This window comes from Phyllobates terribilis, unplaced genomic scaffold (assembly GCF_046119375.1).
Source record: "Phyllobates terribilis strain yellow unplaced genomic scaffold, ASM4611937v1 Scaffold_13__5_contigs__length_258822181, whole genome shotgun sequence".
NCBI lineage: Eukaryota > Metazoa > Chordata > Amphibia > Anura > Dendrobatidae > Phyllobates > Phyllobates terribilis.
In genome coordinates this window covers 143,959,293-143,974,586 of record NW_027362773.1, presented here as the reverse complement: position 1 = coordinate 143,974,586, position 15,294 = coordinate 143,959,293, and the positions used below count along the sequence as shown (strand labels likewise).

The 15,294-nt window shown below is 43.9% G+C and overlaps 1 protein-coding gene across 2 annotated transcripts in view; it reads right to left on the bottom strand.

Annotated features, from left to right (window-relative positions):
- Window positions 1-15,294, bottom strand: part of TOLLIP (toll interacting protein) — a 50,424-nt gene that overhangs the window by 12,999 nt on the left and 22,131 nt on the right. For both annotated transcript variants that reach the window (XM_073658770.1, XM_073658771.1), the window contains exons 2-5: window positions 10,630-10,779; window positions 9,840-10,022; window positions 8,847-8,999; window positions 1,087-1,174 (exon numbers count right to left, since the gene is read on the bottom strand). In XM_073658770.1, coding sequence (XP_073514871.1) covers window positions 1,087-1,174; window positions 8,847-8,999; window positions 9,840-10,022; window positions 10,630-10,779 — 574 coding nt within the window. The remainder of the gene's footprint in view (window positions 1-1,086; window positions 1,175-8,846; window positions 9,000-9,839; window positions 10,023-10,629; window positions 10,780-15,294) is intronic.

The window sequence follows — 15,294 nt, the reverse complement described above, 5'->3', positions numbered from 1 at the left end:
TGTTGCCAAAAATGCAAGCATGCTGTTTTGCTTCCTATTTTGGAGAATAAAATTAACTTCATTAAGCAAGTACTGTAGACAAATAACACAATCAGCAACAAAAACACACCAAAAAAAGAAGAAAAAAAAAAAAATCTCCAAAATGTGCTTTTTGTAAGCAGCTTCTTTACTGCCAAGAGAGCAGGTTTTGCCTGCAGGTAAAAAGAGAAAAAACCCTGCAAAAATTCAATGTGTGAAACGAGCCTTAAAAGAGCAACCCGGGCAAGAGGTGACTAGTACGATTTCACCCCCTACACTCAGAATGACAGGTTCGTCGCTGTGTGTAATATTATTTATCTCTATCTATACACACACACACACACACACACACACACACACACGGGGACTAGCTTTTCAGACTAGTCTTCGCATACCCAGCCACACTCAACTCTCAGTGAAAAAACACAGCAGTGTTTTAGAGTAAAGCTTCGATGTTTAGAATGCAGGAGCCGGCCCCGATTCATGCTGTCCCTAGTTCAGACAATAGGAATCATGAGACCAGTTCCCTTTAAAAATTTCATTCAGCCATTTTCTGAAGAGCTTCACATGGTCACCCCAAAAGACCATGACATGGTAAAATAATTTTAATGAAGCCACGACTTCTCTCGGCCACTATCAGTGTAAAAAGAACGACAATCTTTTTTCAAACTGCAGAGTATAAATGTTCGGTTTATTATTGGGCAAACCAAAAACGTGACGTTGCGGTCAAATTACATGACCTTTCTCAGATTGCTAATCAGAATGTAAAAGAGGAACGCCTCTCACCAGAGCAGACAGACCACCACTGCGCTGCTCGGTTACTTTCTGATTAGTTCTTGTTTGGGACAGGTCATGTAATCTGACCACGGCATCACGTTTTTTGGATTGTCTAGCAATAAAACAGAACTATACAAGACAGCAGAGTTCTGTTTTACTATGGTAAAAGGGAGAGGACCCTACATGAACGTCTTGCTCTGTTTAGGCCCATTTTATACTCTTGGAGAACATACCTGGTGCCACAACCTGCAATGCCGTGCACAATGCATATATGACATCATCAATACTCACCTGCAATGGGCACGTAGCCGACACCTTGCTGGAAAACTGTAGGCATTAACACCACAGGCTGAGGCTGCATCATTGCTGCAGGCAGAGACTGCAAGAGAAGGCAACATAGAAAGTCAGCAAAATCTAAGAATAAGGTCAGGCATCACAATAAAGGGGATTGTGGGCTTCAGTGACATTCCTGTAGTCACTATGACCGCTGAGCGGAGACAACACAGATGAGAATCTAGTCTACATGTGACCTGTCATATGTAAATACTGGTGGACCCTTGTCCATTGCTCAATCTGGCAAACGCAGGAAATCCTGACTGTGCACATATTGCACGCTGTCAGGACTCGCCAGAGACTGCAGAAATTAGCCTAAAGCCCGGAAAACTTCTTTAAGACTGGATTCACACCAGCATTTTGTAGCAGGGTTCCTTACTGCTTTGTTAGTTGAAAAATACTGCGGAAACAGAAGTGTGTAGCAAATTCCTGAAAAGTCTACAAGCACTTTTTTTTGCAGAAAGTCTGCTACAAAGTACAGTACAATACAACTTAAGTAAAATAGCGATTTAAAGGGACTTTCAGCAGAGAATGACTGTTCAAACCAAGTACAGGCACTCGGTGCTTCATGGCGGGCCAATCAATCATTTATATACAGTAGTGTTCAAAATCATGAGTTGAACACAAAATCTTTATATTAGTTTTTATTTCCATGCATTGGGAACATTGCACACTGTTTTCCAATTCAAAACATGGAGAAATGTATAATTTTAACTACTTTACAGAAAAAAACAAAAAAATGAACATTGTTCTAAAAAAATAGCAGGGTCAGCATTTGTCTTTACAAACTCACAATATGTCTTTTTTTGAGGATTTAGCATTCCTGTGAATCACTAACCTGATATTTGGTTGTATACCCTCAGTTTTTTTTTAGAACTGCTTCACATCTATGTTGCATCAAGTCAAACAACTTCTGGCACCTGCACCTGTTATTCCAGCCCAGGATGCTTTGACTGCATCCCACAATATTTTGGCATTTGTTGGCTTTGCCTCAGAAACAGCATTTTTTATGTCACCCCATAAGTGTTCTATTGCATTAAGGTCCGGGGATTGGGCTGGCCACTCCATAATCTCAATTTTGTTGGACTGGAACCAAGATTTAGCTTGCTTACTGGCGTGTTTAGGGTCGTTGTCATGTTGAAACACCCATTTCAAGGGCATATCCTCTTCAGCGTAAGGCAACATGACCTCTTCAAGTATTTTAATATATGCAAACTGGTCCATGATCCCTGGTATGCGGTAAATACATCCGGCACCATAGTAAGAGAAACATGCCCATATCATGATACTGGCACCACCATGCTTCACTATCTTCAGAGTGTACTGTGGCTTGAATACAGAGTTTGTGGTAGTCTGACGAACTGTCTGCGGCCCTTGGACCTAAAAAGAACTATTTTACTTTCATCAGTTCACAAAATGTTTCTCCATTTCTCTTTAGGCCAGTTGATGTGTTCTTTGGCAAATTGTATCTGCTTCAGTACATTTTTTTTTATTTATTTATTTTTTTTAAACAGTGGGACTTTGCGGAGACTTCTTGCTAAGAGATTAGATTCTCACAGGCGTCTTCTAACTGTCACAGTACTCACAGGTAACTTGAGACTAGTGTTGAGCCACCCCCGTAGTGTTCGGGTTCAGTTCGTCGAACACCGGGATGTTCGAGGAACTGTTCGTCGAACTGTTCGTCGAACACCGTCGAACACCGTTAAAACCAATGGCAGGCAAACAAAAACACATAGGAACACATAGAAAACACCTTCAAAAGGTGTCCAAAAGCTCACAAACTGCTCAGAAGACGCTTTCTTTAAAAAAGCCGGCCGGCAATTCAGCAGCGGCATACACCGGTACCCGACAATTTAGACATGAAGGAATAGAGCATCACACATAGATTAGATAGATAGAAACATGTCAGTCACATATATATGAAGTACAGTGACAGTGTTGCTTACTGTACTTGTCATTTAGTGTAAAGGATTTATTAAAAAATATAATAGTGTTTTCGTGCACCGTCTCTTTAAAAAAGCCGGCCGGCAATTCAGCAGCGGTACCCGACAATTTAGAACAGAAAGAATAGAGCTTCACACATAGATTAGATAGATAGAAACATGTCAGTCACATATATAATAAGTACAGTGATAGTGTTGGTTACTGTACTTGTCATTTAGTATTAAAATAAAGGATTTATTATTAAAAAAAAATTGGCGTGGGGCTCCCCGTAATTATAGTCTCAAGCGGAGGTTAAGCAGACAGCTGGGGCAGATGTTTGAAGCCTGGGAAGGGGGTAATACCCACAGAGCTTCCCAGGCTACTAATATCAGCCCCCAGCTGAATACTTAGCCTTTACTAGCTATTAAAATGGGGGACCCCCCCCAAAAAAAATGACGTGGGGTCCCCCCTAATTTAATAGCTAGCAAAGGCTAGGCAGACAGCTGGGGGCTGATATTAATAGCCCAGGAAGGGAGCCATGAATATTGGCCCCCTCCCAGGCTAGAAACACCAGCCGTCAGCCGCCCCAGAAATGGCGCATCCATAGGATTCGCCAATTCTGGCACTTAGCCTCGCTCTTCCACGCTGCCCTGGTGCGGTGGCAGGGGGTAATAGGGTTGGGGTTGATGTCAGCTTATAATGCCATCAAGCCCAGGTTAGTAATGGAGAGGCGTCTATAAGACACCCCCATTACTAACCCCATAGTAAAAGTTAAAAGAAAACATAAACACCCAGAATAAAGTCCTTTAATTGAAATAAAGACACATTCCTTTATTGTTCTAAATTAAACCATACTTACCATCACGCCCATTCCAGCTGAAGCCAACGATCTCCTGCAATAAAAGAAAAATAATAAAGCAACCTCATCCTTACCTTTCCATGGTTCCCAAGACAGCTTCAGCTCTGCTACATCGAGATGACAGGCTGGACCGCAGCAGAACGCTGCCATCCAGCTTGCCATGCCGCACACACTGAGAAGCGCAGGCATGCTTGCGCTCCTCAGTGTCTGACTGTGACGGCATCCAGATGAGCTGACAATGAACTCGGCTCACCTCATGTACGTCACTGACAGCGTGGGAAAATTCTCCTGCACTCAGCGCTTCAGCGTGAGAATTTTCCCACGCTGTCAGTGACGTGCATGAGGTGAGCCGAGTTCATTGGACATGACCTCGGCTCATCTGGATGCCGTCACAGCCAGACACTGCAGAGCGCAAGCATGCCTGCGTGGGGCTTCGCCCTATTTTTGTGCCCAGCCAGGTACAACTAGGCAGCTGGGAGCTGGAATCCGCAGCGCAGGGAGGCCCAAGCTTTCTGGGCCCCACCCGCTGCAAATTGCAGTACGCAGCCGCCCCAGAAAATGGCGCGTTCATAGAAGCGCCATCTTCTGGCGCTGTACCCAACTCATCCAGGGCCCTGGTGCGGTGGCTCACTGGGTAATAAAGGGGTTAAGGCCAGCTTGGCATTATCAGCTGGCCCCAAGCCCGAAATTCATGGGGTCACGCCAATATTAGACATGACCACCATGAATTTCTAGTAAAGTATTTAAAAAAAACACAACACCCAGAATAAAGTCCTTTAATTGAAATAAACACACAATTCTTTATTGTTCTAAATTAAACCATACTTACCGTCACGCCCATTCCAGCTGAAGCCAATGTCTTCTGCAATAAAAGTAAAATAATAAAGCAACCTCATCCTTACCTTTCCATGGTTCCCACGACAGCTTCAGCTCTGCTACATCGAGATAACAGGCTGGACCGCAGCAGAACGCTGCCATCCAGCCTGTCATCCCGCAGACACTGAGAAGCGCAGGCATGCTTGCGCTCTGCAGTGTCTGGCTGTGACGGCATAAAGATGAGACGAGTTCATGTCCAATGAACTCGGCGCACCTCATGCACGTCACTGACAGCGTGGGAGAATTCTCACGCTGTAGCGCTGAGTGCAGGAGAATTTTCCCACGCTGTCAGTGACGTGCATGAGGTGAGCTGAGATCATTGGACATGAATGAGCTCACCTCATGCACGTCACTGACAGCGTGGGAAAATTCTCCTGCACTCAGCGCTACAGCGTGAGAATTCTCCCACGCTGTCAGTGACGTGCATGAGGTGCGCCGAGTTCATTGGACATGAACTCGTCTCATCTTTATGCCGTCACAGCCAGACACTGCAGAGCGCAAGCATGCCTGCGCTTCTCAGTGTCTGCGGGATGACAGGCTGGATGGCAGCGTTCTGCTGCGGTCCAGCCTGTTATCTCGATGTAGCAGAGCTGAAGCTGTCGTGGGAACCATGGAAAGGTAAGGATGAGGTTGCTTTATTATTTTTCTTTTATTGCAGGAGATCGTTGGCTTCAGCTGGAATGGGCGTGATGGTAAGTATGGTTTAATTTAGAACAATAAAGGAATGTGTCTTTATTTCAATTAAAGGACTTTATTCTGGGTGTTTATGTTTTCTTTTAACTTTGACTATGGGGTTAGTAATGGGGGTGTCTTATAGACGCCTCTCCATTACTAACCTGGGCTTGATGTCAGCTGGCATTATAAGCTGACATCAACCCCAACCCTATTACCCCACTGCCACCGCTACAGGGCAGTGGGAAGAGCGAGGCTAAGTGCCAGAATTGGCGCATCCTAAGGATGCGCCATTTCTGGGGCGGCTGACGGCTGGTGTTTCTAGCCTGGGAGGGGGCCAATATTCATGGAACCCTTCCTGGGCTATTAATATCAGCCCCCAGCTGTCTGCCTAGCCTTTGCTAGCTATTAAAATAGGGGGGACCCCACGTCATTTTTTTGGGGGGTCCCCCATTTTAATAGCTAGTAAAGGCTAGGTATTCCGCTGGGGGCTGATATTAGTAGCCTGGGAAGCTCCGTGGGTATTACCCCCTTCCCAGGCTTCAAACATCTGCCCCAGCCGTCTGGTTAACCTCCGCTAGAGCCTAAAATTATGGGGAACCCCACGCCAATTTTTTTTTAAATAAATCCTTTATTTTAACACTAAATGACAAGTACAGTAAGCAACACTGTCACTGTACTTCATATATATGTGACTGACATGTTTCTATCTAATCTATGTGTGATTCTCTATTCCTTCTATTCTAAATTGTCGGGTACAGATGCTGAATTGCCGGCCGGCTTTTTTAAAGAGACGGTGCATGAAAACACTATTATTTTTTTTGATAAATCCTTTACACTAAATGACAAGTACAGTAAGCAACACTGTCACTGTGCTTCTTATATGTGTGACTGACATGTTTCTATCTATCTAATCTATGTGTGAAGCTCTATTCTTTCGGTTCTAAATTGTCGGGTACCGGTGTATGCCGCTGATGAATTGCCGGCTTTTCATGTTTCACTGTTGGCACTGTTCCCATCGATTTGGGCAATCACTGTAATGCCACAACCACCATGGCTGTGGCATTACAGTGAGTGGCAGACAATCCCTGCATGATTGGTGCTCTAAATAGCGCCAGACATGCAGGACACGCTTTTGGTGCACGAACAGTTATCGAACATAACCTCGAACAGCCGAATTTTTTGCAAATGGTTCGGGTTCGTCGAACAACTCGAACACCGCCCAAAACAGCTCGAATTTGAGATTGGCGAACAGTTCTAGTCGAACACCGCTCATCTCTACTTGAGACTGTCTTTGATCATCCTGGAGCGAATCATTGGCTGAGCCTTTGCCATCCTGGCTATTATTGGATCCATTTGAATGGCGGTCTTCCGTTTTCTCTTTGGTTTTGCTTTCCATTTTAAAGCATTGGAGATCATTTTAGCTGAGCAGCCTATCATTGTCTGCACTTCTTTATAAGTTTTACCCTCTCCAATCAACTTTTTAATCAAAGTACGCTGATCTTCTGAACAATGTCTCAAAAGAGCCATATTTCTCCGGCTTTCAAGGAGAAATGAGTGTACAACAAGTGCTGGCTTCACCCTTAAAAAAGGGCCACCTGATTCAAACCTGTTTCTTCACAGAATGATTGACCTCACTAATTGAACTCCACACTGCTATTATTTTGAACATACCTCCTTACAACTAAATTATTCAAATACACAGACTCAAAAACATGCAGATCATGAATGCAGAGTCTGTTGGTTTTCTTAGAATCTACTGCACCAACTAGTAAACTGTTTGACATGTGATAATAGAACTGGACTGCCATTATTTTGAACACTACTGTACACCTTCCCACCTGCTTGTTTTCCATCTATCTCTGCCCTTCTTTGGCTCTATGAAGCCGGAGCTGTCAAAGAAGAGGGGTTGGAGATGGATGGGAAAAAAAAAAAAAAAAAGTGGGAAGGTGCAATTAAATAACTGGCCACATCAGGAAGCACAAAGTGTCTGTACTTAGATGGAACAGTCATTCTGTTCTGACAGTCCCTTTAAACTTCACTTACAGTGTAGAAAATCTGCAGCGTTACATGTGAGCTGTATTTAAATCTGAACTGTGCCCAATCTATTATGGAAATGTAGATTTTACACATTGTAAAGTAATGGGTTAATACTGAGGCTTAAATGCAACCTGTCATGTCCCCAAACATTATTAGCCTGCAGACATGGGGCTAGTCTGCAGGTTGATAGCGTTCTGAAGCTGCCCAGCCGCCACACTGAATGCACGGATTTATGTACTTTAATCCTCCCGGCAACCTCTGGCTTTCAGTCATAGAGGTGCGGCAGGCACGGCTTCAGTCACTGCTCAGTACATAGTGCGTGGTGGCTATAAGCACATCCCAGCACTGACTGACAGCCAGCTGGGCAGAGTATCAGTGCTGAACATGCTGTCAGTCACAGTGTACGGAGAGGTGACTGAAGCCGCATACTGGGAAGCCTGTCTGGAGAAATAAAGCTCATTTCCTCACAGTAGCGGTGCTTACAGTGCGCCGGCTGCGCAACTTTGCTTTTATCCTGATTAACGCCATATACACAGGTTAATAGCCTTTGGTGACATGACAGGTTCTAATTAATCTCACCAAAATCTACAAGAACTTAACGTAAGCACTGGGAATTAAACTGCAAAGCCAGTGCCATTGCTTAGTAGGCCTCTATGACACTGAAGTCTTGGATTCAATTTTAATGGGATCATTTGTAGATCTTTTAGGCCAATATGAGATCCATTAGACTCCAGAGTAAAGAGCAAAAGCGCTTCTAAAAAATGAGAGGTCACATCAGATTGGCTGCCGTGGGCCACTGCTCCACTAATTTGCACATCTCTCCCAAAATCTCCAATCCATGCTTGCTAGTTTGCCCCCACGTCGGTGATCTGTACTATAATAACCCTCACTGCCCGTAAATGCGGTTTTTCCTTCTCTATGCACATAATGACTATGCCTGAAGGAAACGCTGATTAGATTGAAGCCCCTTGAAGAGAAGACGCAGCCCACGCATGAGCAGATAGAGGTTGCTTATTACACAGCCCGGCATGTATGACTGTACACTGCCTTGTGTGGTTTATAGAAGGCTCACATTTGTCATGGAAAGTGAACATTAACACAAGAGCACTGATGCCCTATAGTATTCAGCCAGGGATTCGGTGTCAACGACTGTAAAGGCTGATGCAGGCAGACAGGCCTTGGCCAGGCTTTTGCACATACTGTAGATGAAGCAGCAAATTATCGGGTAACGTCCTGTAAGTGGTAGGTGTATGCCAAAGTCATTCAGCTGTCCTAGGTCTGTCACTACAGGACATTCGTGTCTCTCCAAACTGCACCACCCTTCCTACTGAATAAGCAGTGCGCTCACCGTGTAGGACATCACCAGGTTAATCATGCCTTCCTTGTCATCTCCTTGTCTTCCACTCAAACTAAACCATTCATCCACCACCTTGCCCTCCTTCAGAGATTCTGGGATCGTAATGTGCGTCCAAGCAATGCGGTCATCCATGGAGAAGGCTCTCTGAAGAAGTAATGAGAAGAAGTGCAGTATAAAGTCCATTAAAAAGGTAAAATAACCACTGACAGAAGAGAATAATACAGGTACAATTTGTGAGTGCATCATCTTATGTCTGAACTTCTTAAGGTTAGTCCATAAACTTGTGTTACTTGAAGATTTTTAGCAAAATTTCATTCATGTACTGCAGCATACCTCATATCTGAAATATTACGCCAGTCCCCGACTAGAGTAAGCTTTGTGGTGAGGTGCACGCCACTTGTCAGACGCTCCTGATTCATTAAGGAGTGTGTGTGTCTTAATGAATCAGGAGCATCTGACTTCACCACTCCCCTTCATAAGACTGGCATTTTTCACGCAGGTCTTGATGAAGTTGGGGCCAAGTTGTGGAGACAGATTTCCAATGTGCCGGTGAAATCGCTAATTTCCCCATTACATGATCGCAATCACCATGGCCATGTGTGAACCATTTAAAACCGCGCCAATTGATGAAAACATGTCCCCCATCACATAAAGTGGTGACTGGGTGGTGTTGATGGGTAGTATGATCCACATATACTCAGAGGCATCGCAGTACAGCAGATGTCCGTTTATCGGCATTTTCCCACCTCAGACATGTTCGATGCATAAAATAAATAAAGAATACGGCACGACTTCTTGAGAGGTGCCTTTTATTTTTCGGCCATGCAATCAACACTTCGATGGGGAATAAAGGGAATGCCAAATCTCCCAATGGGCCCTCTCCATTCAGAAGTCTCATGCGATATTAAAAGGGGTGTATGTTAGGGAGAGAGATCATGTAACATCATTGTGCTGTCAACGTAAGGCGTTTTACTACTTACTAACCTCATCAAATATTTCCAGGTAGAAAGAGTCCACCCCAGGCGGGATGGTGCACTGGATCACTTTGTTCCATCGAGGGTTCTTGGCTCCATTATGTGCAGTGGGCGTCTCATACACGGCATAGCCCAAACGTATCCTACAGTAAGGATCCATTCGGGTCATGCCATAATTCTTTGCTAGCTTGGCCTAGGAAGAAAACGTGAACAAATAAACTACAAATACATTATACGTATATATCTGCACCAACTGGATTGTCATGGAACTGGATTCAGAAAATTTAGCAAATTGCTGGAAGAACCTGACACTACCAGTGACCACCTCCCAGTACTGCAATGTGGTTTCCAAAATTATGCACATCTGTTATACTGGCGTAGTACTGCTGGAAACCAATGGCCAAAAGGAGCACAATCAGTAGTAGAAGTTCTTGAAATTAGCTAGGAGTTCTAGGAAACAATCCGTAAAGGACTTAGAACAGTCTGGGTAAGAATGTTCAGGAGCTGGAGACTGAAACTAGGCTAATAGCTAGACACAATACTCAAGCAATCAGTGAGTTCCATGTGGCTTTAAGTAGGCCCAAACAGGAAACAAGATGGATTCCAAATCCACCATCTTGGCCAAGGGCAATTTCAGAACACAACTGCAGCCTCTAGTGGGAAGGAGTGAAACTGCAGCACAATTATTAAAATGAACAATAGCCGCCACTGATGGTCAAACTGTAGAAGGGCAACAGAAATCCTGACAACAACACACAAGGTAAAATACTCAGCATGCTGGGCTGTGTGACCAGACTTACCTGCACCACTGTAATGCTGAGTCTGCCCATGGTGCCCATGGCTCCAGTGTATTGCAGCTGCTGTGCAGCCTGGGCGTCTAACTGGATCTGCTGCTGTTGTTGGGTTGGCGTGATGCGCAGGAAGTCTTGGGGTAATTCACCGATGAACACCTGCAATGACAAGGATAAAGAAAATTTACTGGGTGCTGAGGAACAAGCAGGTTCATTAAGCACATAGCAATATTTTCGCCAGTCAGGTATTGGTATTGCTGAAGTAACCGCTGCAGGGAAAGTGTAATTTTACATGGTGGCCATTCAGATGAATAACCACAGTTGTAAGACAAAGGCTCGAGTCTGCCAGAACGTTCTGGCCCATACATGGGAGACCCCATAGGGGTTGTCTTCTTGAGATGGTCCTGAACACTGAAAAAAGGGCTATGTACGTAACCTGTTAGATGCCACAGACAGGAGACCACCACTGGCTCTTGTTCTGGCTGGGTCTATTATGCAATGCTGAATTTAGGATTATCTAGCTGGTCACAGCATCTTCATGCAAAATCCACAGGTTCTTGCTACAAGCCCTTTAAGTGCTACCTGAATCAAACTCCTTATAGTTTTTCAACGCCTTGCATTAAGACGTTAAGAGGCAAGTGATCGCACGTTGTCAGCCCCACCCTGCTGATCATCGGGTACGTCAGAACGAGCCCTAGGAGGTGCGCTCCGAACTACAGTCATACATACCTGCTTTCCTGAGACAGGAACTAGGAGTGCTGGGGGGCAAAGTTACACCACACCTGAGTGATTCGCTCCAATGCCGTCATGGGAGTGCTCACAAGTCAGCACAAGGTGACCAGCGGCAGCAACACCCAGGATGTAATGTGACAAAACCAATTCCATCATCATTATAGGGATACGATATGGAGTGCCAGATCCTCTGCTCAGCGACGGGAGCCTGGTGCGATAGATGTAAAGATTCCAGAGGCTGCCACTAGAGGGGGCGCACCAACTACAATAGATGGCGGATCTTGTAGATTTTATGGATTCTGTGATCACATCCTCCAGTGTCACCAACTCACTGCAATCTTTACTTCCGTATAAAACAGGCTCTGGACACAGTTATTGATAGATTAATATATATTTTCTAGTTTCAAACTATTTATTTTTTTCTAGTTTCAAAATCTTTGCTACATTACAGCCAAGAATGTCAGGCACCCAATTATATGGTCAAAGACCCAATCATTCTCCACTTCACAAGTAGCTACTCCTAAGGCCATCAGTGCGGTCACTACAAACACAAGAGTGACTGCAAGCAAAACTCCATCACAGGGAAGCAGGAGGAGTTATCTACAAAAGGTTACATTTTCAGCTAATATTAGGGCTTGTTCACACGCTAAGATTTTTGCCACAATCCCCCCCCCCCAAGGGTAAAAAAGCTACACTTCACAGTATTGGCAAAGTGAATCAGATTTCTGATCTCATGCACAAGCTGTTTTTATTTCTTGCAGATTTGAAAATCAAAGCATTTTAAATTTGCAATATTTCAATTGTTACACCAAAAAAAAGAAAAGAAAAATTCATAAAAAAGAAAAAAAATAAATAATCAAAAAATGTGCACATTTTATGCAGTATTTTTTCCTGCCAATACTGAGTATTTGCAGATAATTTTTCACCCTACTCACCGCCTTGTAATGCACTAGAGTGAAAACCGCGAGCAAATCTGCTACAAAACCCCGGTGTAACATATGCAGATTATTCACTGGATGAGTTTAGCAGCACCGTTCCCATAATCGGCATCACAGTGTATGCTTCAGATCCTAATGTCTGAGGCATAACCATTATCTTACATTTTGGTGCCAACTGAACACACTAACGATATATTGTATGTTACAGATTTTTGGTTCGAAACTCCAGCACAAGATGGCAAAAACAGTTTTTCCACAAATTCACTTTTTTAATAAGCTTCACCACATACGATTCTCGGATGTGCATCAGTAACAGTTACATCCGAACAGAAATGAATGAACAATACCCAGAGTTACCACCAGATGTCACTCTCCTCCTGTAACAAGTAGATGCTACCCCAGTAAGCGCTCATTCAGACAAGTTTTTCACGTACAAGTTCAAATCACTATTTCCCAGATAGAATTGACACCCATTATGATCTACGTTGATATTCACATCTGTATTTTTGGGGACCACCAAAACATGGAGACGGGTCAGATTTTAATCTGAGTCACGGATCAAAAATTACCCATACAAGTCTATTGAAGGAAATATATACAAAATAAATAAAATAAAAAAAACACAGACCACTCTAAGATGTGTTGTACAATTTTCACACTTTTTTTTAATTTGGATCTAGATACAGTTTTTGCAAGAAATTAAGGCATAAAATTATTGGAAATAATGCAAAATTTTAGTGCAACCTTCGGTTGGTGAACTGTATCAACATAGGAGGATTTTTGCTTGAACAAGGGCAGCCGGCAAATTCATAATTTACATGAAAAAAGAAAAAAAATTTGGTGTTGATAACAGATAAGTGACAAGTACACTTCTTGCAGGGAACACGGCAGCTGAAATATGTGCCAAATCTGCACCCTTGAACTTAGCGCATACTACTCCAGGGCACGCTTCATCAAGACTGGCGTGGTGGGCACAGTTGTCTGCCGAGCTGCGCACTTATTGGGGGTCTATTGAGCAATCACTGAGTGTTTCAGGACACAGACCCTCACCTGTCTGCAGGCAATTTAAGTGCTGGTAAAATACGAAAGAATCAATAAAGAAAGTTTAAGGTTTAAAGATGAACTGAAGTAACAGATAAAGTAAGAGTCAAAAGCACAAGTGATGGAAAGTAAAGAGGAGCGGCCATGATACAGACCGCAGTGCTATCATCTGCTGTTTTCAATAGGATCAGCGAGAAAACTGTGGCTTCAGCAACATAAATCTAATCGTGGCTAATTAAATGGGAAGCATTAGCTTTGATTATTGATTAAAAAGACAATATATCAAAAATTAATGACTCGGCTTTTCTGACTTTAAAGACTGGCTTGTATGGAGGGTAGAAAAAGTCTACGCTCATATTGTAATACATAGCGAGCAAAGCAAAATAAGGGTTTCTAATCAGCATTTCTGGTAAGGTGTTTTCTGGTCCTCCATGCGGGATGACTAATAGCGCTCCGCCAGGCTACGCCGACAAGTGAGAGACGTTGCACTAATCTTCAGATGTCAGGGAGCCCTTTTCCGCACCAGCCGATATCAGGGGTTCGGCCATTTTTGATGGTAAGACAAGACTGATGCGTCCCAGAGCTGGTCAGTATTAGGTGTAAGCATTGCCCATGTTGTCTCCCGCTGGTACAAAGGTCTTCACATCTAGTAGTGTATAGCTCAGTGAACTTTCTCTTATCTCTGTGCAGAGTAGTCTTCATTACATAATAACTGAAGGAGAAAACCACACCGCCATCTCATCTGTGCCGTACACTGCAATATGCCTCACGGAGCAGACAAACTCAGATAACGGGAGCTCACGGCAGGATGCCCACCTGGGCAGAGTATAGGACTCAGGGCCATAGAGTGGAAAATGAAGCCAATATACACTGGGGAAGTGTCCAGTCTTCTGTAGGAGAACATGTAAGATAGAAGAGGGTCTTATTTTCATGATTCTTGCTAAATATGAAAGCTATAGCCCAACCAATCAGATAATCAGGTAATCACCACTACAAGTAATCTCAGAATGGAGACCATAGTTGGATCTGGTGAATACCAGCATGTACAAGACTGCTCCCAGTATTCATACTATGATGGGGGCACTGGACCACACATGGCCTTCTGAGCACAGTCTTAAACGTAGCCTTCCACTAATAACATTCATCTATTCACAGTATAGGGGATACATATATGATTAGTGGTAACCTGACCACTGGGACACCCACCCATCCTGAAAAGAGGGGTCCCAAAGTCCTGTGTGAACACCGCTTCAGTCACTTCTATCAGTGTATGGGAATGGCAGTGCACACCCGACAGTGAGCCGAGTGGTGATCACAGGACCTCTGTTTTCATGAATGGTGGGAATCCCAGAAAAAAAAAAAAAAAAAAAAAAAAAAAAAAAAAAAAGAAGTTGCCAGGAGAGCTTACCTTTATGATAGCTAACAACTATCCCCCCCCCCCCCCCCCCAAAAAAAAAACTCCCATACACACTTAGCTAGGCAGAACTGCTTTTAGTAGGTGGGTGTTGGCAGAGAGCACAGGTTATCTACTGCAAGAACAGAGAAGACCTTTTGAAGGCCAACATGTCTGATCCTTTTTCAATGACATCTGCAGTCAGTGGGAGAGACCGCACAATCAATGTGTACAAGTGGTGGTCTGCCGAGAGCTCTAAAACGGCCCAGCAGCAAGTCCGAGCAGTGGCCGTCCTGTGTGATACTGAGTGTCGCCAGCAGGAAAGTCACAGCCCGCACAATCAGTACTGTAGGTGGGGGCTTTAATCGATTTCCTTGATAAGAGAAAAGTCACAGCATGAACACGAATGCATACAAAACAAGAACGTACGTGCCAACTGAATAACTGTCTGTGGAGGTCCTCTATCCAAAATCCCCTCTAAAAGTAGAAAGGAAATGGAAGTCCAATCCTCCAAGTTAAAGGATCCAAGAAGAATCAAGGACCAGTGGCCATTTTTTGCTAAAACTAAGT